At 36.3% G+C, this 22912-nt stretch overlaps 1 protein-coding gene across 1 annotated transcript; it reads right to left on the bottom strand.

Annotated features, from left to right (window-relative positions):
• Positions 1-5111: 5111 nt before the first annotated feature.
• Positions 5112-22602, bottom strand: STRAP (serine/threonine kinase receptor associated protein). The gene is made up of 10 exons (XM_080811430.1): positions 22170-22602; positions 21330-21465; positions 15219-15300; positions 14571-14643; positions 12173-12269; positions 11373-11510; positions 9810-9946; positions 7762-7911; positions 6974-7039; positions 5112-6229 (listed from the first exon to the last, which is right to left on the bottom strand). Exons 1-10 carry the CDS (start codon positions 22279-22281, stop codon positions 6168-6170), a joined length of 1053 nt encoding a protein of 350 aa, XP_080667556.1. The 5' UTR covers positions 22282-22602; the 3' UTR covers positions 5112-6167.
• Positions 22603-22912: the final 310 nt, after the last annotated feature.

Below are 22912 nucleotides of genomic sequence, written 5' to 3'. Positions count from 1 at the left end.
TAATGCTACCAAAACCCGTTTTAAAATGTTTGAGGTGCTAAATGCACTGAATAAATACGTGTAGAAACTTTATAGTGTGAGATTAAATAACGAGAGAGGAGAGGATCCCTCCCAGTTACTGTCCAAGTGCAGAGCTCTGCAGCCCCGTACCTGAAGGACAGCAGTGTAAGGGCGGCCAGCGAGCAAACAAGGGCCCAGAGCTCACTCTGACTTCCACCCTAGACAGGAGCAGCAGTTCCGTTGCCTGGCAGCGGGAGCGGGATGGGGACACCTAGGCGCGAGAAGTCAGGTTTCACGGCATAGCACTGATAGTAATTAAGTGGGACACTGGGCACAATTCCCTTTCTAAGCTTCATTTTCCTAATCTCTAAGAAATGACCCTCACAATTTCTTGACCTTCACAATTTCAGAAGACCTTCACAACTTCTGAATCTGTGATACTAACATTTTTTTTCAGCCTAACTTTTCTGTAACCAGGAGGTTAAAATTGTCTAGAGTCACTCAACATAGACTACTAGTCGACTCATCTCTACTCACAATCAGAGGCACCTCCACTTTGTTGGGAGAAGGAAAACTTGGTTGTGGCTAGTTCACCAGGAGCCAGTCACTGTGCTAGGTGTTTTTAGATACATGGTAGCATTTGAGTCTCAGAACAATCCTGCCAAGTATGCATTATGTCTCTATTGCTACACCGGCAGACACCAAGGTTCTGAATAAAGAGGCATCCTGGTATAGTGGAAACTGAGTAGGTTCCAAAAGGTTCAAATCCCTTCACGTACCAGCAATTCCACTTAATAAATAGGTGGTTCTAGGAATGTTACTACTTGTCTGTAAAATGGGGAGATCAAAATCCATATGCCTTGCAAAGCTGTTGAATGTGTGTAAAGCCCCTAAGAAACATTATTACATGTAGTAGATGCTCAACAAATGGAAGTTGTTACTGTTATTATCAGGTTCACACAACAACTATGGGGCTAAATAGGAAAAGTAATCCCAGTCTTACTCCCTTACACTGAGTTGCCTCTCTGCTTTCTCAAGGCACAGCTATTGCTCAGTATTCTGAATGTGTCCAGATTCTACTCATTCTTATAATAGCATTTTTCCTTTATTTTTATTTTAACCTGGAAAAAGTGAAAAACAGACCTTGGCAGACTGGAGCCCTTGCAGCTAGAACGGTGCTCCCAAGTAGAACATCAACAACTTCACAGAATATCAACATCATCCAAGGTCACCGTAACCATGATCAATCAGCAAAAATAAGACCATGCGTACTCCAAAAAAACATGAACCTGTCCAAACCACAAAAATGACAAAAACAGTTCCTATCCTGGCTAATGTAACTGTCACGTCTTTATCCATCAGCTTTAACATAACCCTATAATTCTTGCATTTTAAATAAGAATTAAGATGCCCTGTCATGGAATTATCACTTCCTGCCGGCATCCAACCCAGAGTAATGTTCTGCTTCCTTGAACCTTCTCCAGATCATGTAACACGAGCTCAAATCCTGTCATTTCAAACACTGTCTTACTGAGAGACCTCACATTTCCACATGGTGAGTGTCCTTCCACATCCCAATAAATTCAGTAAATCAAATAAACCCAATGTATCCAACTATAGGATGGTTCCTGTGGTCTTCAGCTAGAAAGCACTGACGTCCCTAAAAGATACAAAGACAGTAAGTTTTGCTTTTAGGGGCAGATACAACTCTAAGCCAAATTATAAGCCATTTCTTATATATTCACATGTAATGTAAACTTACTAAAACAAATAAAAGCGGTGAAATCCTAACTTAGTTCAAACACCAGAATCGGGGCAGCCTCCTACAACAGGCATTTTAACAATGTATCTGACAAAAATCTCTCAAGGACTTTTTCTAAAATTGACCTGTTGCTATTACTAATCTGGAATTAATCTCTGTAGTTTGAAAATAAGTTCAATTGTCAGGATTCAGGATAGTAGGGATAGAATGCAAAAGGTGAGGGGTTTGTTGTCGTTGTTGTTGTTTGACTTATTTGAAGTAAGCTCTGCCCAACATGGGGCTTGAACTCACAACCCTGAGATGAAGAGTCACATGCTCTACCAACTGAGCCAGCCACGAACCCCATGGAAAAAAATTTAATGGAGAAGGCAAGTTTCATTTTGTGAAATTCCCTTTTAAACTTACTGCGTTCTGAAACTTTTGAAGTATCCCTAAGGCAAGGCTTCTCAAAGAAAGATCTGTAGACTACCACTGCTACACTGGAACCTCCCTAGAGTTTTTTCTAATGCAGATTCTAGGCTTACCAGGGCCCTACTGAATTGGAATCTCTAGGATCCTGGAATCCGTATTTTTAACGAGTTCCTTCGCATGATGTTAATGTAACCTAAATGTAAGGAATCATCAACCTAAGGGCAGAGAAGAGTAAACTATGCATGCCAGTCTGGAGTTATGGCCCAAACTTGTTCTTACAAGAGTAAAATCCTTTCAAGTACTAAGTATTATTTTTCTAATCCATGCAAATGTTGTTATTTTAATATAACTTTTAAATTGCCAGATAGATTACTTGCCTTCCCATCCCCATTCCTTCAGTTAAAATTCAAGCTCTAAGAATATATCACATTTATCTTGAAGCCTCAAGAAACTGCAAGACCTGGGAGTTAGAGGAGTAATTCAACTGTTAACTTCCAAAGGGCATGGAACCTTTGTGTTTGGCTCTTGATAGGCCTAGGGTCTGGTGGAGTCATTGCCCCATAGTAGTCACAGGTGTATATTTGTTAGATGAACAATTGCATATTTCTAGCTGGGCTATTTTTCTTACAGTGGTAACAGTTTTATCTAGACCAATTCCATTGGCCTATGACTTCTAAAAGCATGTACAGATTCCTTAGGTAAATACTGACTTGGACTATGGATTATAACCAGTTTTTCTAAGTCAAAAGAGGGAAGGTGTAGAACTAGGCAAAAGTATGAATGTCAGAATTGACGTATTTCAGAACTGGAAGGACACTTAGAGAGTATCTAACTCCTACCTCACAGTGAAATAAGAGAAAAAGAATTATATTGAGTCTTTTATAGAAGCTAAATTTATTCAATTTAAGTAACAGTTCTTTATTCTGAGACTAGCTCTTTCACTACCAACTTGGATTTTTTAAAAATCTTCTCTTATGAAGACTGTGGTTGTAGGAAAAAAAGAAATGTTAACAACCTCACTTGCCAAGATCAGAAGCAAACCATTCTATCTTACCCTGATCTATTGCTTTTTTTCTTTGATTGGTCCCAAAATCCCAAAGTTAGAGAATCATTGATAGAATAAATATATAATACTAAGTGCTTCCTACGAGTTAAGTTCTTAAGTTCTTACACTAATTATCAGTGTTTCAAAGAGAAATTAGTTTAAGTTCTAGAGGGTGGTTTAAAACCCAGGCAAGGAGCGCCTGGGTGGCTCAGTGGGTTAAAGCCTCTGCTTTCGGCTTGGGTCATGGTCTCAGGGTCCTGGGATCGAGCCCCGCATCGGGCTCGCTGCTCGGCTGGGAGCCTGCTTCCTCCTCTCTCTCTCTGCCTGCCTCTCTGCCTACTTGTGATCTCTCTGTCAAATAAATAAATAAAATCTTAAAAAAAATGCTATAAAACCCAGGCAATATAACCCTACAGACCATACAAGTGCTGTTAACACTATCTTGTTGAAGCCAAACTCATTAGACCAGCCATTTAACCTCTGAAAGTCAGGTTCTCTGTATATAAAATGGGTAATATCTTACCTTCATTGGGTTATTGGAGATATTTTGATGTTCTATTCTCTTATTCTATAAAGTGACTCAACCTGTAAAGTATTATTACTACTCATTAGCTATCATTTAGAGGCTCTGGCCTTGTTTCCACAGGTGAATTTGTTAAATGCCTCCTTTGTGCCTTCAGGAACTCTGTTGATTCTCAACTGGTCTAGGTGGCACTCTACCCACTGGCAATTGTGCATGTATTCTTGTAAAGAAAGAAGAGCTAAACCACCTGAGAATGGTCTTGCTCCAGTAATTTTTTTTCCTTAAGAATCCCCCGAGTATAAGAGTCAACACTAACTTATATGGCAACCCAACAGGAATCACTTTTTGTTTCAAAATATTAATCCTGATGTAAAACATAGGTAGCTACTAAAGAAATATTCTCCCTTAGTCTGGATTTTCAATTCCCATTTTGTTGTTGCTCCTCTTGGAAAATTACATCTATGTGCCCCACCCCTCTGCCCTTAGTCTCGAAGAAGAAAAGGCTGCTCAATTAATAATTCCACGAAGTTGAACTACTAAAAATGTAACATTAAATTATAAATCATGGCACATATTTACCATACTATTTTATAGCCATTAAAAAGAATGCATTGAATTTTATTTACTGATTGGAAAAATTCTCAAGACAATTTACTGACCACACTCAATCCCAGTGTTTCTTGGGTGAAACCTCTGGATGATACTACAACTGAGAAGTAACGCCTGCGCTCTCGCTCTCGCTCTCTCTCTCAAATAAATAAAATCTTTAAAAACAAGTCAGCAGACTATTAAATGCTGCTGAAGGTTTAGTAAAACAAGAACAGAAAACTGATTAGGTTAGAAACATAAAGAACGGTGGAGACTTGACAAGTGCAACTTAAGTAGATATGTGCTTGACCTTTTTGCTAAAGTTAATTCTACTAGAAAATTCTGCTATTACATAGTAGTGATAGGCAGACTAATGGCTTCCAAAAGATGTCCATGTCCCACACGCACACACGAAAAGATTGTCCATGTCCTAATTCCTACAAATATGATCTTATATGGCAAAAAAAGTTTGCAGATGTCATTAAGAATCTTGAACTGGGGAAATTGTCCAGGTAAGTCCAATGTAGTCACACATGTCCTTTTAAGTGAAGGAGGGTGTCATGAGAGTCCAAGATTTGAAGATACTAAGCTGCTGGCTTTGAAGACAGAGGAAACTTATTGTTTGCTTGGTTACTTCTTTTAAGAAAAGTTATCAAGGGTCATTCACAGATGAGTAAGGAGACAAAAAGCAATTTGACAGAGATGTTATTCATTGGTCTAAAGTATTTCCATTACTAGTTTAATATACTCCTCATGTGTTAAAAAACAAGTACAAGTCTAAACCCAGTTGACCCACTTTATTAGAAGGTTGGTAAAAAGGTTTTTTGAACACCATCTGCACTTGAAAGATAAAGTAAAATAAACATTGCAGATCTACAATTATCCCAGTTTTATAAAATATTTTCTAACTGCATACAGACATACAGATACACAAAAGTGCTATTAATGCTCACTGAATTTTAACAGATTTGGGGGATGGTGTGATTTTAAGTGATTTTCCTGCTTTCGGCCAATTCTGACTCACCTTATTTTTTTTCTTATAACTAGGCATGTGTCACTTAAATAAGTCATTACTCTGAAAAATTTTTTAAGAAGGTCAAGCATTTCTGTCCAATGTTGGAGGAAGGTTAAGTGCAAACCCAGCGAAAAAGATGGAAATTTTAAAAATCCAGTACAAGTAACTGAATTTCGAAATTAGGAAACAATATGTTTACTAAAGATCGTTTAACCATATTGTCTTTTGATATAGTTATGATGAAAAAAAACCTTTTCTGACAATTTCCATTTATAAACTCAAATCTGTATTTTTCCCAGGAAACAAACATTGTTTTGTTTTAGAGGCATTTTATTTAGACAACTAAAACAATTAGATGTTCAGAAGCAGTGTACAATGAAAGAGAAATCAAACCAATTACTTTATCATGTGTTCCCTCTTCTTTACAACTAAAGCAAAAAAAAAAAAAAAAAAAAGGCTTTCTGCTTTAAGGGAAAAGTCAGAAAAATAGGCCAATATATTTTTCTTCTCCATAATAACATAAACAGCTACAAGAACTCTAACTGTAATAAGAGAAATTGGATGTTGGCTCGCACATATTCATTAAAAAGACAATAGGCCATCATCATACCACAAGAGCCTAATTCCACCTGCCTTCATCTGATACTCTTGCCTTTTCACGTACAGGTAACACCAAGTTAGTTCCAGCACTGGAGCTAATTCATATTCCCCATTATTTACTGCTCATGTTTGCCGTAAGCAGAGAGTAACTCTGGGAGGCTGATGCTTTTCTCTGCTTGTTTGTTTTAGTCCATAACTTGTACATGTGGCACATGCCCAATGCTCAGGCCTTTACTTCAGGAGTTGAACTATAGATGGAATCTGAATTCTCTGAAGCAATTTCTTCTGTAATGAAAAAATAACAACAACAACGACTGCATTAGTCAACTTAATAAAGAAAATTTCTGTGCAAATTTCTGTGTTAACCACATTTCTGTGTAATGAAGGAATAAAAAGATTTTTTCAGTGTGCTGGTGAGGGGAAAGAGAGAACGAGGGCACGTACCATTCAGGACTAGACTCATGCCACTGAAAGTGCAATGAAAAAATAGTTCATCTATTTCACCCACCAAACTCTTTTACACCATAACTTTCCAGGGCCCCCTCTTCTGGGCTAAGCTTTCAGTGATTCCAACTATCTAATAAACACTGAATTGAAGTCATATCTTGAAAGATTTGGCCCCCTCCTTTATTTATTCAAGTTTCAAACAATATTATATGATCGATGTATCTTACAATCTGTAATTCTAGATCTGGGAAACAATACTTGGTACACAGTAAGTGCTTAATAAATGTTAAATAACAAATATAACTGTAACAATTTGCTTTTTTATTTTAGCAACTGCCTCCTTAAGTTAGACTCCAAGTACTATAACGGTAACCACAGATCCACACTACATCTCGACCGCTACTATGCAGTGGATACTTATTTATTTTATAAACATGTATATAAAAATATACATATATTAACTTCCCATTGTTTAAGTATGTTCATGTTTAATAAATTTCCTTTGTCAACAAGTAAAACTCACCTAACACTTCAATTTTAAACCCCCCAGGACTCTACAAAAGGTAATTCATTGGTATTTACCTAGCTCCTCTTCTGTTGTCTCTGGAAAACTGATCTTTGGCTTTGCCAGCTCACCACTATCTTCTTCTATGAAATGAAAAGCAACCATGATTACGTCAATTACAATATTATCAGTAACTTCCAGTATTTAATTAGTAAGAAGAGTACACCAACACTATTCTAAGCAATGAGCTACCAAACCTAATAGGAACCTCCTCTTTTTTAATAACTGCAATTCTAAAAGAGTATGTCTTTCCTCAAAGTTCACTTTTAAGTTCATACCAAACTACTTTGGGATCAATAAGTATTTTTATTAAAAACATGTACACCTTATTAGTAAGATCAGTGAGTAATACCACAGATTAAATACATTTAATCAGAAATTCTTTATATTGTCCTCCAGCAAATTTTGAAATAGGTCATCATTCATCAAATGATCTAGTATAAAAAATTCAGAAATAGAAAATACACATACACACAAAGAACAGAAAACACAACAAAAAAATTTAACCAAACAAAGTAACACAGTAGCCAATTTATAATTACGGGCTTCTCTGTTTAAACCGTTATTATGTAATCTAAATTAAAATCTATACAGGACAGAAACATAGAAATAAAATTAATGATGAAAAATGACATAAAATTATGAAGCTTAACTTGATACTTTGTCATCTTTTTTTTTTTTTTTAAAGTAAACTCTGCCAACATTAGGCTTGAACTCACGACCATGAGATCAAAAGTCACATGCTCCATCAACTGAACCAGCCAGGTACCCTCTTAACTTGATAACTTTGAATACAAATTCTTACCAGGAAGTACACATTTCCAAAGGCCGTATGTTTTTCCTACCACAGTTTGCCATAGTCTCAATGTTCCATCTTCAGAACCACTGGCATAGAGTTCTCCGTCAGGACTAAATCTCACACAGTGAATAGGACCAAAGTGTCCTTTGTAGGATTCTGAAAAAGAGAAGGGCAATTATATAATTTAATACTTAAATGTTGGTTAAGTATTGATTGATACACTAAGGAAAATACTGTCTGTATTATCTGGAAAATGTGAAATTCTTAAGTGCAAACTCAAAGAACTAAACTTCATTAAAAATAAAGTGATTCTTATCACAAAGTGGTACATAACATTTCTCTGTAAAATTACCCTCTTCCAATTCCAGCACATATTACGATGTCATACTGTCCCTCTTAAAAAAAAAAAAAAAGAAGAGGTTTCATGTCCCAAAAAGGGTGAAGGAAGGGAGTAAATTCTACAGGAAGCAGATCTAAAGTCTGTCAGTTCAATCCCAATTTCCACATCCTAAAATCAAGGCCTATTTACCAGGGAACCAATTTTTATTATGACCACAGAGAGCCACCAGATGGAGCTCTTTTACACACTCTGCCTCTTAATTTCCTACCAGACTATCTAGAGTCTACTAGTCATTCTGTCACATAGAACATGAAGATACAAGATCAATGCCTTAAATATTTTAGTCTGGGGAATCAAATGAGAAAATGTACAGATTAGTCATAGTGTTGTTCTGTTTAAGTCATATCTTTATTTATAAATTTTCCTCTTCTATTTTCTAATGCCTCAACACCTTTGTAGTTTTCCAAGTCTTTACTATTTATAAGACCAATGCTTGCTTCTATTCTGTTTTCAGGTCCATTCAACTCAAGGACCCTCATCTTTCTGCACCTCTGTCCAACCAGTGCATATCAAGAGAGTATTATCACAAGAGTACAAATTTTCATGAGAATACAAAGAATGAGAGGTTTGGTATAGTGTTCACTGTGACCATAGAGCTCAGGCAAATAATTTACTTCTTTTTCAAAAAGGATAAAAAAACATGGCCAAAACATTCTGAAACTTTGAAAACTGACATTAAATAAAGATAATAAAACAGATCTCTCATTTAAAAGTCACATATTCAAACAACAAAGGATGAACCATAAGCCATTATAATAGATTCTATATGGTCCATTCACCAAACTTCCACTTCTCCAACCCAAATCCATTAGTTTCCCAAAGAAACAAAACATAAGGTTGCCTTTTGGTTTTTTGTATATAATTCTAACAAGCTAAATTTCATTGGGTGGCAAACCAGGACAGCTAGACAAAGCAGCAGCTTACAGAAAAAGAAATTATAAAAACTAAATATAATAGTTCAAAAAGAAAATTTTGTGAAGGGTAAAAGTAGATACCAAGAACCATGATTATGACATACCTAGTCAGATAAATGTAAAATTAGGATGTACATTCACTTCAAATTCATCTTACATGCACTTCCCCTCCCTTTATGAAGGACTATTATGAAAGTGGAAACAAAAGTCAGATTCCAAAAAAATCCAAACAAAAATCCCCTCCAATTCAGATGCCTAAGGTGTCCCTGTAATATACCATAGCTGTTACATATATACCACTATTACATACATGTCCACACTATTCTCTACAGAGCTTAGAGATTCTTATATTGGCAAAAGGGGGAGCCAGGTAGATGGGCTACATACCAGCACTACATTTCAGAAGGAACAAATACCCTTATAGCTGTTCAACGAGATTTTGATGTAAGAATGCCTCCTCCTACCGCCAATAAATATACTGTACCATTGTACAGACTATCAGAATACAATGAACTTACATTAAAAGGACAAGGGTCTGGCATTGAGGGTCTGGCATACTTTATACTTTGTTTACAGCTCTATAAGTCAGTCTACTGAAAGTGGAAAAAAATCCTCTCCTTTTTTCACCTAGAAATAGCAAGCTTTAGTTAGCTGAAAAATTTGCTAGGTGTTAATTACTGAAACCCAGCATTTGATAAATGTAACCCGTATCATTTTAAAGAAGGAAAAAGAGAACTCACCTAATTCTTCTCCACTATTATAATCATACTTATAAAGTTTAAAGTCTTCACCACCTGCAACAAGAAATTCTTTCTCAGGGTGAAGAGATGCAGAATTGATGGTTGCAGGAGCTTCAAAGGACTTAATTGGGTCCAAACTGGAAAATAATTTAAATAATACTTATAAATTTTGAATACTACATAAATAATACCAGGAAATAGTCAGTTACTTTTAAACTCTTCCTAATTTCTGAAACCCAAGAATAATTGTATCTTCATCTAGTCAAACATAAATAGTGATGTTTAAAAAACAAAAACAGAAACAAAAACAAAACAAACAAAAAAAAACCTCTAAATAATATTAGCAAATAAAGTCCAGAAGGATACTATGCCCAAGTGGAGTTCATTTCAGGAATACAAAGATACTTTGTGCAGTGAGTGCTTTCCTGGAAATGACTGTGCTGGCTAATTAACAACAATTTGGCTAATATATTCAGATTTTTGCATTTTAAGAAATTTAATTCTGTATTGTTTGATTTTTCCATGACAACCACATGTTACCTTTAAGAACAGAAAATGTTTTATAGTAAGTAACATAATGGATTATTTATACATTATTCTCGATTGCTAAGAATTTATAAGCTTCTATAACAAAACCATCAATACCACAAAAATATAAAACTGCTAAAGATGATTCTGTTTTTACAATTGAACTTTTGAAAGAATAACCAAATCTGAAACTATAGCTATATAATAAAAATCAATGCATACAAACAGCTTCACATGAACATCAATGAGTTTGGACATCAGCTCTTTTCAGAGAATTTGATACATAATTTAGTAAAACCGATAATGCAATATGCCAAGCAAAAATATTTTCAAACAACTTTTAATAGCTAAGGATAGTTTAAAAAAAAAAATCAAAATTACACTCAAAGTCCCTAATAAATGGAAAAAAAAATACCCATACAAATACACACATATAATGTTACACATGTGCAACAAAGAAAAAAAGACTAAAGGAAAATACAACTACCATTAACATTCTGGCATCTATGGTTGAAGAATAGTGGGTAAATTTTTTTGAATTATCTTTTCCAAATTTTCAACAAAGGCATTTAACTACATTTATAGTCACAAACCAAATTAAACCTGCTTTTAAAAAACATCATTAGGTCTACACAAACTTCGGAATAGAAGAAAAAAGTCACTATTTCTCTGAAATTATAAAGGGAAAATTAAGAAGAGAATCAAGATCACTGTGGCTTTATACAGTGATGAACATTAATTATAACACCAGTCTAGGGATCCTTTTAAGAAAAATATAATTTAAAATGAGAAAATTTTAAAGTTTCTAAATTTACCAGTAACATCCCCTAAATATTGGAAATTAACTGGATTAATTTCTCAGCATATCAAATTCTTAAAATACACATTATTAATGGTATGGAAACATTTTCCCCATATTATATAGTATAGGCCAAGATTTGCCTTGTTAAAGAGTTAAATACCTTTCACATGTACTTTCCTATTTTTAAGTTACAAAAAAACCAAAAAAACAAAAAAGGTATTTCTTGGACATACCTTACTGCACTATGAAAAGCAATAGATCGTCCGTAAGTTATTACCAAGATCTCTCCCTCAGGAATATATTCCATACTGCTAACAGACATATTAAAATTTAGAGATTTCACTTCTGTCATGGTAGCATGATCCCAAAGGCTGCAAAAAAGGAAGAGGAAAATATGGTGGTATTTACTCACTCAAGAAAAAAGCTTAATTCCTAATTACATCTATAGATTAAGCAATGAAGAATAATCACAGTTGTAATAAAATCTCCTCTATTCCAACTATACGTTATAGATGATACAGAGAAATTTGCAGTTCCTATACAATATTAAATTACTTGGTATCCTAGTGGTGAAGTCAACTTTAATACTTAAATACACCTTCCTTAAAAAACTATACTATAAGACATGTAAGTCCTAATCTTACCAATTTTAGCATCACTCTAAGTAACAGTTCTTACACTCTGTGAATCTGATGATGGCTATATATATGCCCACAGGAAAAATTATCAGGTGTCAGCATAAAGAATTGTGTATACAATTTCGAGAATTTAATGGACCTCTCTGTAGCCAGCTTGTTCACTGAATCAGGTTAAGAGCACAGGCTTATAAAGATGTAATTTTAATTGTCTTGTGGATTCTGCTCCAGGTTTTCAACAGTAAATGTTCAGCGTCTGAAAAATGCAACCTATGTGCAGCTTAAGTTTCAATGTTTAGAGATAATTCTTCCTACATACAGTTATGAGAAATATTTAAAATATAAGCACTAAGATCAAATATTTTTCAACTTTAAATTACTAAAGAAAAATTACTTACCGGACAGTTTTATCATCAGCTGAAAGAATCTGTTTATCCTCACTGCACCACAAAGCTTTTTTAATACCAGAGGTGTGACCGCTGATTTCCTTAGGTTCTTAAAATGAAAAATTTAAAATACATGTGTTAATATTTGTTTTTTTTTAAACTGACCAATACTGGAACAACTAAACATGTAAAAAGAAAAGCACACTTTAAACTGTAACTTTTCAAAGCTTAACACAATAAAAACCTGTTTCCAAAGAATACAGTAAGTTTTTCTACACTGGAACAAAAATTTATCTGCATGACAAAGAACCCAAGAACAATGCTGCTATATGTATCTGGGAGTAAATACATCACTCCCTCCAGGCTCTATTTCTGCTTTCAAAAGCATTATGGTAGCACAATGAAATAAAAGAAGCTAATCCGACATTATCACTAACACTGGGACCCTTGTCTAAGCCACTGTTGGTAGAAACAGGAAAAAAGAGGGAAGTAGAGGCTGAGAGGAGAAAACAAGAATAAAATGCAATGCAGTAATTCCCAAGAATATTTCTACATTGAAAGCAAAGAATTAAAACAAACAAAACAGGAACTTGTCTCTGCTGGAGACTTTCCCTTCAAAGGATAGGAAAAAAAAAAAAAAAAAAAAGAACCACCATTCAGTGTTATCTTTGGGCAAAAGCAGATGCTGGAGGCAAAGCCATTCAACAACTACTTTGATTTTGGGCAAGTTACTTAATCTGCTGAAGCAAAGGTTACTTAACCCTTTCATTTCTTCATCTGTAAAATGGGATGACAATAGTTACTACACCTCATAGTTTGAGTATGAGGATCAAATGAGAATACACATCGAAGGGTTCTAACCTGGAGTCTGACATACAGTAAAAGCAGTTAATTGCCATTATTTCCATCGCCAGCACAGTGGATGAGCCACTTTCAGAAAGTAGCTGAAAAAGGCAAAAAATGAAAAATGTCCGCCCAAGGCCTGAACTGCCTTTCTGAGTCAGAAAGACACACTGATTGATGTCCGAGGACTTTGTTATGTTTTGGCATAAAGTTATCAAAGAGAATGAAGAGAAATAGCTCCAGGTGCCAATGAAGAATCATCTATAAATGTAGTCCGTTTGCTCATCTCAGAAATGCTTTTAGGAAAGAGCCTATCTTGAGAATAACTGCTTAATATCTAATATAGCTTTGACTTTCCTACACACTTCTGAAGTTCAGATTCATGAATAAATAATACCCATGATACAAAATGTAAGAACACAAAATAAAAAAGACAAAATCCTGCTCATCATAATCTGGTAGCTTTTGAAATATGTATTATATGTTATGTGGCTAGAAAAGCATTAAGATACCACAGAAGAGATGAATATCTGGACCAGGAAAGAAAAGGCAACTTTTCCAACTTCTGTGCAATAACAGAATTGATAAAGGAAATAAATTTCACCACCAAAAACTTACTAACAAAATTTAAAAGCAAACAACAAATTAGAATATAATAAAGAATCTTAAAATCAGAAGATGATGAACATCACAACAGATAAATTGGCAAAGGGCATAAACAGACTATTACTCACAAAGAACACACTAAAACAGTAGTGAACAGTATTTTAATCTCATGAATAATTTTTTTCAAGTTCACATTAACATCACAGAATCATTTTTCTCCTATTAAATTGGAAAAGACAAAGTTAGTAACCAGTGTTTGCCAGAACAGGTTAGGTACAGATATTTATTTTTATACTTTGGTATTACACTTTGGTAATACCTACCAATGTTTTCCAAGTACACCTCCTTTTTGTCCCAACAATTCTATTTCTATGTAGTTATTCTACAGAAATAATCGTGGAAATATCTGCAACTATAAGGCTGTTATATTTAAAATTTGTAAACAGCCCAAGCGGGCCACAGTAAGAGACTGGTTAATCCACTTGACAGAATATTTAAAGACATGAAAAAACCGTAATTTTTTTAAATTTTAAAAATTCTTCTGATTAGCTAATATATTCATATGGTTCAAAAATCTGAACAAAATACGCACACACTAAAATTCTCACCCTTCTCACCTTCTACAACCATTCCTTCTTGCCAAAAAGTAGTAACACTGTCATGCACCTTTTTAAACTTAAATGATAAAAACTTAGGAAGATAAATTTTGCATTTTTAAGAAAATGATACAAGCACAATGTAGTAACATTAGAAAAAGATAACTGCACAGAAAAAAAGACTGGAAGACTATGAACCAAAAATTAAAAGATATTAACAGTGATTAATAATGGATAATAAATTTTCATTTTTCTTTGTGACTATCTTTAATTTCAAATTTGAGTACTGAACAGGATTCCTTTAATCAAGAAAACTTAATGAAATTAAAAGAAAATATAATATAACACATATAAATTACATTTACCTGCTTCAGGCTTGTTCAAATCATATATGCGTAACAGTTTATCCTGTCCCCCGGTTAACAAGTAATTACTATCCTGAAAACACACACAAGCCAACTGTTAACAGAGTAAGCCATTTTAATAGCTATTATCTCTTTGAAACTTCAACACCAACTAAAATCCAAATAAAGTTTGCAGACATCACAAAGAGATGCAATAAATGCCAATTACTTCTGAGAGAATACTAGAGAACATTTATCTTTCTTACAACTGCCAAACCTTTTAAGCTCTACAGTTCGAATGTATTACCCACCTACCACAAGAATTTTCTCCATCTGCCCTGCTCCTGCCCTGATCCCCTTCCTTCTAAGTAACACATCTTTGATGATCTCAAATATATCCTCTCTCTTCTGAAAGTAGTAAGGAAACATTATCTACAAATTTTAGATGCTTGTTGCTACTTATGGAGAAGTGATCCAAGAGTTCCATGGTATCTTAGGAGTAACCAAATAAATTAATTTGTACAGCTTAATCTGCAATTAAATCATATAGAAACCACCATACACCTTCTATCCCCCACCAAATATACAAACCAATCAAATACACAACCATTATTACGTCCTATAATAACAGCAATTTAACTCTCTAAAATAAATTCTATTTTCTGATACCTGTGTAAAATCCACAGTCTTGACAATGTGTTTATGAGCCAGGGTCATCAATTCATCTCCTGAGACAGCATCCCACACTTTGCTGAAAGTAAAATGTAAAATTAAAAGATAAATATAATGGCAATTTTGATAATCAACTAAAGTTAGGTATGCGAAATGTTATACAAATGACTAAGTCTCCCATTATCTCTAACATCCCTCAGTGTTAAGATACATTTGATTAAATATTTCAATGATTCTAAAGGAAATTTACCTGTAGAAGCCATATAACAAATCTTATTTTGACAATGGAACCATGAACCAGCCCATCCTTACTTTTAGCCTACAGCCATAATATCCTTTTAGCAAAACTGTAAAACATTTTTTTTAAAGATTTTTATTTATTTATTTGGCAGAGAGAGAGATCACAAGTAGACACAGGGGCAGGCAGAGCGAGAGGGGGAAGCAGCTCCCTGCTGAGCAGAGAGCCCGATGTGGGGTTCGATCCCAAGACCCTGGGATCATGACCTGAGCCGAGGGCAGAGGCTTAACCGACTGAGCCACCCAGGCACCCCAAGACTGTAAAACATTTTAACCAATTTTAAATTTCATCTTTCCAATTTGTTTCCCTATTCTCTATTCTCACGTACATGCAAAAGAAAAGAAAAAAAATGAAAAACAAAAAAATCCTAAAAAGAATTTATAGGAGAATGAAAGGCCCTGATACAGGTTACATAAAATTTTAAGTCAAGGCAGTAAAGAAAAAAATACTCTCCCCATCTCTTCCTCAAAGTTGACTCTTAAAATTCTCAAATTCTAATCCAATTAACTTAACCCCAAAATATCAGCTTTTGATTATATAATGCTAACACAGGATTTTTAACCTTTCAACTATTTTTCTGACCCCCTCAACCCAAAATCTATGTGTGTCTATACACATACATATGTATGCATTACATCACGGGATAATGATTAAATAATACATTAGAAAAATACTGTAAGGGGTTCTCCCAATAAAAAAGACTAAAGAAGAAAAAAAATGTTCATTTTATAACAGAAGAGGTCACTGAAAAATAAACAAGAAAACTTCACTTACTGGGAATAGAACTGTTAAGAGTGAACAAGCTATACTCCATGAAGATTTTAATTTTAATATAACTGGCATTTATTTTTTAAGATAAAGGGAATAATAAACAGGGGTGGGGGAGCACACGATCAAAGTAGTATCATCCAGGAGGGCCCAAAAGATCTATAGCCTTTTCCCTCCTATTTAGAAGCACTACAGCTGAAGATAACACTCTCTGACACAGCATGCTCCAATCACTTATACTAACTTTGACATACATTATTCACACTTAAACACTTAAGAATCCTAAAAAGGGCTTACAGCCCAAAAGATATTCTGGAATAACCTAAATGTTTTCAATCTCCGGGCATGAAACTGATATTGCCTAACTGGCTGCAGGGCTCAAATCAGGACAGTGAGGCATCATTAACAGTATCCTTTCCTCAGGTAACCCCACAGCATTTATCTTCTGCACAACCCATGAAGTACTTGTCACCTTCCTAAACTACTGACCCATCTTATATCCGGCTTCATGCATGTAATGATTAATGCTATCTGTTCAATACTTTTCATATCCTGAGAACAGACTTATCTCAAGTCTCAAAAGAGGGGCTGCTTAACTTTTTTAAAAGATTAACAAAAAATTAAGCTTTTCTGGGTGAAAAACATTGCCTAGCTATTGTAACATGTTGACTAAGTCATCAAAAACACCACCTTCAATTTATCGACAGCCTTATTCAGAGAAAAATGGATCTTTCTATTGTCTTTTAAAAGAAAGAAAAGTGATCATACAGTTTGGTTACCTACAGACTTCAGGGCCCAACTCCAGATCTATTTAATTATCCTCTGGAACAGAGCACAATAATCTCTACTTTTGGCACTCCCTCTAGATGATTTTAATGAGAGGAAAGTGGAGATGCTAAGAAGAGGACCATGGGAAATAAAGCTTATATTAGCTTCAAGAATTTAAAGATAATGAGAGCAGGGAGTTTCATACAATAGTGTACTACTCATCACCTGCCTCAACTGCCTGAATTTACCTCAAGATAGCATTCCCAACTGACCCACAGACCAGCTCTGAATATATTTGTTCCATAAGAGCAAAATTCACTTCTACATAAACATAACATTCATGAATTTTCTGGGAAACATAAGAATGGGGGAGGGGAAAGAACTTCCTAAAAATTATTTATACCAACTACAATTAATCAGGTAAGTCGAGGAAGCTATTCCTTAGCTGGTTCAAGGTCCGTAACAGCAAGCTCTATACAAATCATTATAAGAGAATATATGTAACACTTCCACTCCTAAAAGAGAGACACTGAACAAGTGAGAAGTTAAGACTCAGCTACTATTTACTGAGCAGTTACTATGCAAAGATGCTATGCTAGACTCCAAGGATGTAAGTGGAGAAATATCTTTCAAATCCTCTCAATAACCATGTGGTCTTACACCCATTTTAAGATACCAAAGCCAAAGTTTTAAGAAGCAACCCATGACCAAACTAGAAACACAAAGCATAGCTAGCACATCAACTCAGGTCTAACCAAAGTGAATGCTTACATCTTTTCACCATGATAAAGCAGGAAATGGGGGTGGGGGGGTGGGGGGGGGGACCAAAAGCATTTCCTCTTAATATTTAAATCTACTCAACCTTCCTTGCACAAAACCAGAACGTTTCATGGCCTTAGCCACAGAAGTTCCAAAACAACAAATACGAATTTGGTCTAGTGGGAATGATAGCTATCATCCTTACCTTACACACATAACACTTACTCATTAGATTTTAGGCAATGTTCTAAATATTAGAAATATTTTAATTCATTTAATATTCACAACTGACATAAAAGTACTATTTCTTTTTTTTTTTTGATAAGTACTACTTATATTCTTATTTTTACAGATGATGACACTGAGAAAGAGGTTAAATGAATTCCCAAGGTCATAGGATTCGAGTACAGAATCAGGATACAGGGCTCACGCTCACACAGGGCTACTTATAAATGTTGACACTGAGACTTGAAATGTTAAGTATAAAAACAACACTGAATACCTACCCAGAGTCATGTCCTGGAATGTGGGACTTGGGTTATTAATGTTCTGTAAGTGACCTAAATAAAGATAACTGTTCCTCTGGCAGTAAGATACAATGCTAACTACTCTTTCCAAGACTCGATATATTAAGTATTTAAAGTGCCGTATTTTTCCACGCCTTTTTCACTCTCCATTTCAGAGGCCGTTATCACATGCAGTAATTTCTGTCTACTTCTTTATCTTCCCAAGGACTGGTATTATCACTTGATCAAACATACAAACCAAAAGTCTTCACAGATTTTACAGACACAGGCATCTTTCCCAACAAGCTTTTGCACAAGTCTCTTAAAAATCAGGGCAAGACCATGAGGCAGGAGGTGACAGAGCATTCTGCTCAAGTAATTAACACTGACAGGGCCCAGAATTAAGGTTAACAAAAATGTATCCTTTCAGAATTGCAATTGAAAAGCTTGTCTTTTTTTAATGCTGTTTATAGTGTCTAACATCTTGCTACATTTAAAACTTAATTATATTTAATTTTAAATACCACTTTATTAACTACTAACTTATCACAGCAGATTGGGACCTAGTTTCAATAATGATCAATTCATTTTTAAAACCTACCTACCAAATAAATAAATAAGTAAATAAATAAAATCAACCTACCAAAACCTCTGAAATCTAGAGTTGAAAAATCCCGATTTCTACCTTTGTTATAGAATCAATGACATTCATTCCCAATGATAATGTTCCTACTAGACTGAGCAAAAAATAAACTTTGGAGGCGATGAAGGGGGGAAAAAAAGCTAAACTCATGGGTATCAGATGCAAGTGTTCCAGAAGCAAAATTAAGATCTATCATTCACCCGTTCTTTGCCCTGTAGTTTAGAAAACTTCCTCTAGTTATTTGCTCAACAAACATAAGGTATAAAATAAGCCAGAGAATATAAAAAATAGAACCTGACCTCAAAAAGAAAGAACACATAAATTATTATAAAAGTGCTAGAAGTTTGAACACAAGTAAAGTGTGAGCACAAGGAATGAACCCTTTCACCATATGCCTTCCATCTGAGAATCACTTTTGCCAAATTAACAAAGGAGAATGCCACATTACAAGTAACATGCTGACATCTAAAGCAATATTTGACCCGAAGCTACTGACATTAAAGGATTTATATAAATTCAAGCAGCTCCTTATTTCATCAGTATTACATACAATCACAACAGGGCACAGGACAAAGCCTTACAATGACTATGCATAAAGACATACTAAGAAATCTATTCACTGAAGGCACAGAAAAAAGTTCAGGCTGCTCACACTTAAAACTTTTCTTACAGATCTCTTATCATCTCAAATTTAATCCCAGGTAAGCACTACATCTCCCTCTCCTTATTTAAAAAATTGTGACTTATTTTTTAATTTTATATATAGTAAAATTCATTTTGTGCTACAGAAATCTACATGTTTCAACAAATGCATAGAGCCACATATCCATCATCACAATCAATCTGCCTTCATTTTTTTTAATAAACTTCGTATACTTGATTTGCTTAAAACAAAGAAGCAACACATTTACAATTGCTCCTAATCTGGAATTCTGTGAAAGAAAGAAAAGAAAGAAAAAGAAGAAAGAAAAACAAGACTACGTTTACTTTCCAGACTTGAGTCTAACAAGGTTTACTATCATTTACAACAGCTCTTGACATTGCCTTCATCAGTTTCAACATTTAAGGGTCTACTAAGTCATAAACAGAATTAGGAACTAGAATACCAAGATTATGTAAAATATGAAAGTGCCCTGAAGGGGAAACTGGGTCACTGCAAGTCACTCTAACATGCAAAAGCCAAAAACTGAAATAGTTAAGGTGTATTCTGGCAACAGTAAGTTTAGTATAACTAGACTGTAGAGCATTTGGTGTGCAGATTCAGATGACACTGATAAACTAGGATGAGGCCAAATTTTAAACTGGCCAACAACTGAAATTTAACCTTTAGGCTAGTGATTTTTTTTTTAAGGTTTTATTTATTTGACAGAGAGAGAGCGTGCAAGCATGTGCACACAAGCAGGCAAGTGGCAGGCGGAGGGAGAGGGAGAAGCAGGCTCCCCACTGAGCAGGAAGCCTGACCTGGGGCTTGATCCCAGGACAATGGGATCATGATCCAAGCCAAAGGAAGCTGCTTAACCAACTGAGCCACCCAGGCACCCCCTAGGCCAGTGATTCTAAGGCTTAACATCAGAACCAACTAAAAGAACTTTAGGAAAGAAAAAATGATGTTGGGGATTCCATCCCCAGGCCAATTAAATCAGATTTGTCAGACACATGCATCTGAGTATTTTAAAGCTTCTCAGGTTATTTTTGGGTTCACTCGAGGTCATGAACCACTGAAACTGCAGAGGGAGGCCAGGAAGATCATTAGAGAAGTGACATGAAATTTGTTTTTAGGAAGACTATTGAAGATGAAAAGACAAGAAAGGTACTAGTGGTAGAGACATAAAAAACATCATAGGAGACACTCTGCTGGTAGAATCAATGTAGACATAAGGGAAAAAAATCAAGAATATTTAAATTTCAACCTTAAAAAACTTAGAAAATGAAGAGTAATTGAGTTTAGGAGTTTTAAATATGGGTAAAGCCAGTTAACAAAACTGGAGTGAGAGAGGGCTAAAATCTAGGCCATCAGCGCTAGGGCATCACAGAAGAGTGTGATACCACTCAGGAAGCACATGTTGAGCATTTTTAAGCATGACCTCCAAGATTCATTATGTAGACTGCTTGTCAATAATGCAGATTCCTCGGTCCCAATCCAGACATACAGATTAAGTCATTTAAAGTCTCTGAAAATTGATGAGAACCACGGAAGAGGAACAAAAGCAAGAAGGACCAGAGTAGAATTTTAGCGAGGTCAAACATCATGTACTCTATATGGTAGGCATTGGGGCAGAATTTTATGAGGCTGAGGTTGAAGTTCTGAGGACTTCACAACACAATCCCTGGAGATCTTCCAAACTGGCCGATTTGGCTATACTTACGCAGTGAAATCTGCAGCTGCTGTAGCTGCTTTAGTGGCATCCTTATTCAATGTTGCGCCCCAAACAGCACCCTTATGACCCAAAAATGTTCCAATCCAGTCTCCTGTATCTCCCTGGCGGAGCATAGGTTTCCCGTCTAAAACACATTTAAAAAGACGTGTGATTTAGAAGTTCAAATCACTTAAAATCTAAGACTCAAACATAAGGTGATCGTGTTAAATAACAAAGTGTTAAACTGCTTTTGTTGTTTAACTGTTCTCATCCACTGGGGTCACTAAAAAACGTCCAGAAATAAATTAACTGAAGAGCTGAGCCAGACATTCTCATTGAAGCATTCGTAATTCGGTGGGAAGAATACTGATCTGCATCAAAATAACCGAGATTTGAGTCTTATTTTGGACAAACTTCTTAACCTGAACCTCGGTTTCCAACTGAAAAAATGGGGTTAATACCACAAAAGAATGTCCAGTAAAATAAAGGCAATGACGTCTGTAAAATAAGATATTACTTCGCCTGGCCTATTTTCTCCATTCCCCATATCCTTGAAAGATTATTTACAGTATATGATGGCTGGGGCGTCTAGGCAAGGGTACAGTCCCGCTTCTCCAGACACAGCAACAAAAGTAAAATGAGAGGCTTAAGTTGGGGGCAATACTTAGCCTCGTCAGACAATCAGAAAAGCCTCCCTTGGCTCAGCTGCAGAATTCCCTAATACACCGTTTTCCCCATCAGACCCCTGTTGGCCCCGATCTCAAAGACTTCCGCACGGGGAGTACCCGCCACTCTACCTTCCGGCCCAGTCCTCGCCTTCAGGGACCCGGATCCAGGGGCCCAGCTCACCTTTGCAAGCGCTGATTAAGAAATAGCCATAGGGCGTGATGCCACTGAAGGCCAAATCAACCACAGGCCGCGTGTGGCCAGAGCAGGTGAGCGGCGTCTGCCTCATTGCCATGGCGGCGGCAAACCGAGCGATCCCGCTGCGGAGCCGAGGGTCGTCTTGTCTTTTCTTTCCTAAGTCGCAGCCTCTAGCTCAAGGCCCCCGCCCTGACACTGGCGGCTGGGGCTGGGCCGAAAAACAGGAAAAAGAGGCCAATCGGGTAGGACCGAGGTCAGGAAAGGGTTGGGGATGGGTCAGGGAGTCTGCGACGGGCGACCGACAGCCGCCAAGGGAGGGAGAGGGAAGGAGGGAGGAAAGTAGGGGAGGGGGAGAACCGAGAACCGGCGGCCACGACCCGCACCGTCCACACCGGTACTGGCAGGAAATGACGATCCCAATGACGCCAAGCGTCCGTCGGAAGTGACGATCTAGCGAGGAGGCAAGTTTGCCCTGTCGCAGAGCGCAAAAGGATAGCAGCGCGCAGGCGCGAAATCGGCACACGTTGGGCACGTGACGCTAGCCCCACGCCGGTTACGTCTGCCTGGAGGAATTCTAGGCTCTTGGGTGGGCGCCCCCGTGCCCAGCTCTGACCAGCCAGAACGGTCTTTCTGTCTCCGGGCGGAGTTTGGTGAGTGCGAGAGCTGTGACTGCGCGTCTCAGACCCTGGACCTCGCGGCCCCTGTGGATTAGGCGCCGAGCAATCCAA

This window comes from Martes martes (assembly GCF_963455335.1).
Source record: "Martes martes genome assembly, chromosome: 8".
Classification (NCBI taxonomy): domain Eukaryota; kingdom Metazoa; phylum Chordata; class Mammalia; order Carnivora; family Mustelidae; genus Martes; species Martes martes.
The sequence above is the reverse complement of the archived record's forward strand: the minus strand, read 5'-3'. Positions and strand labels throughout refer to the sequence as shown.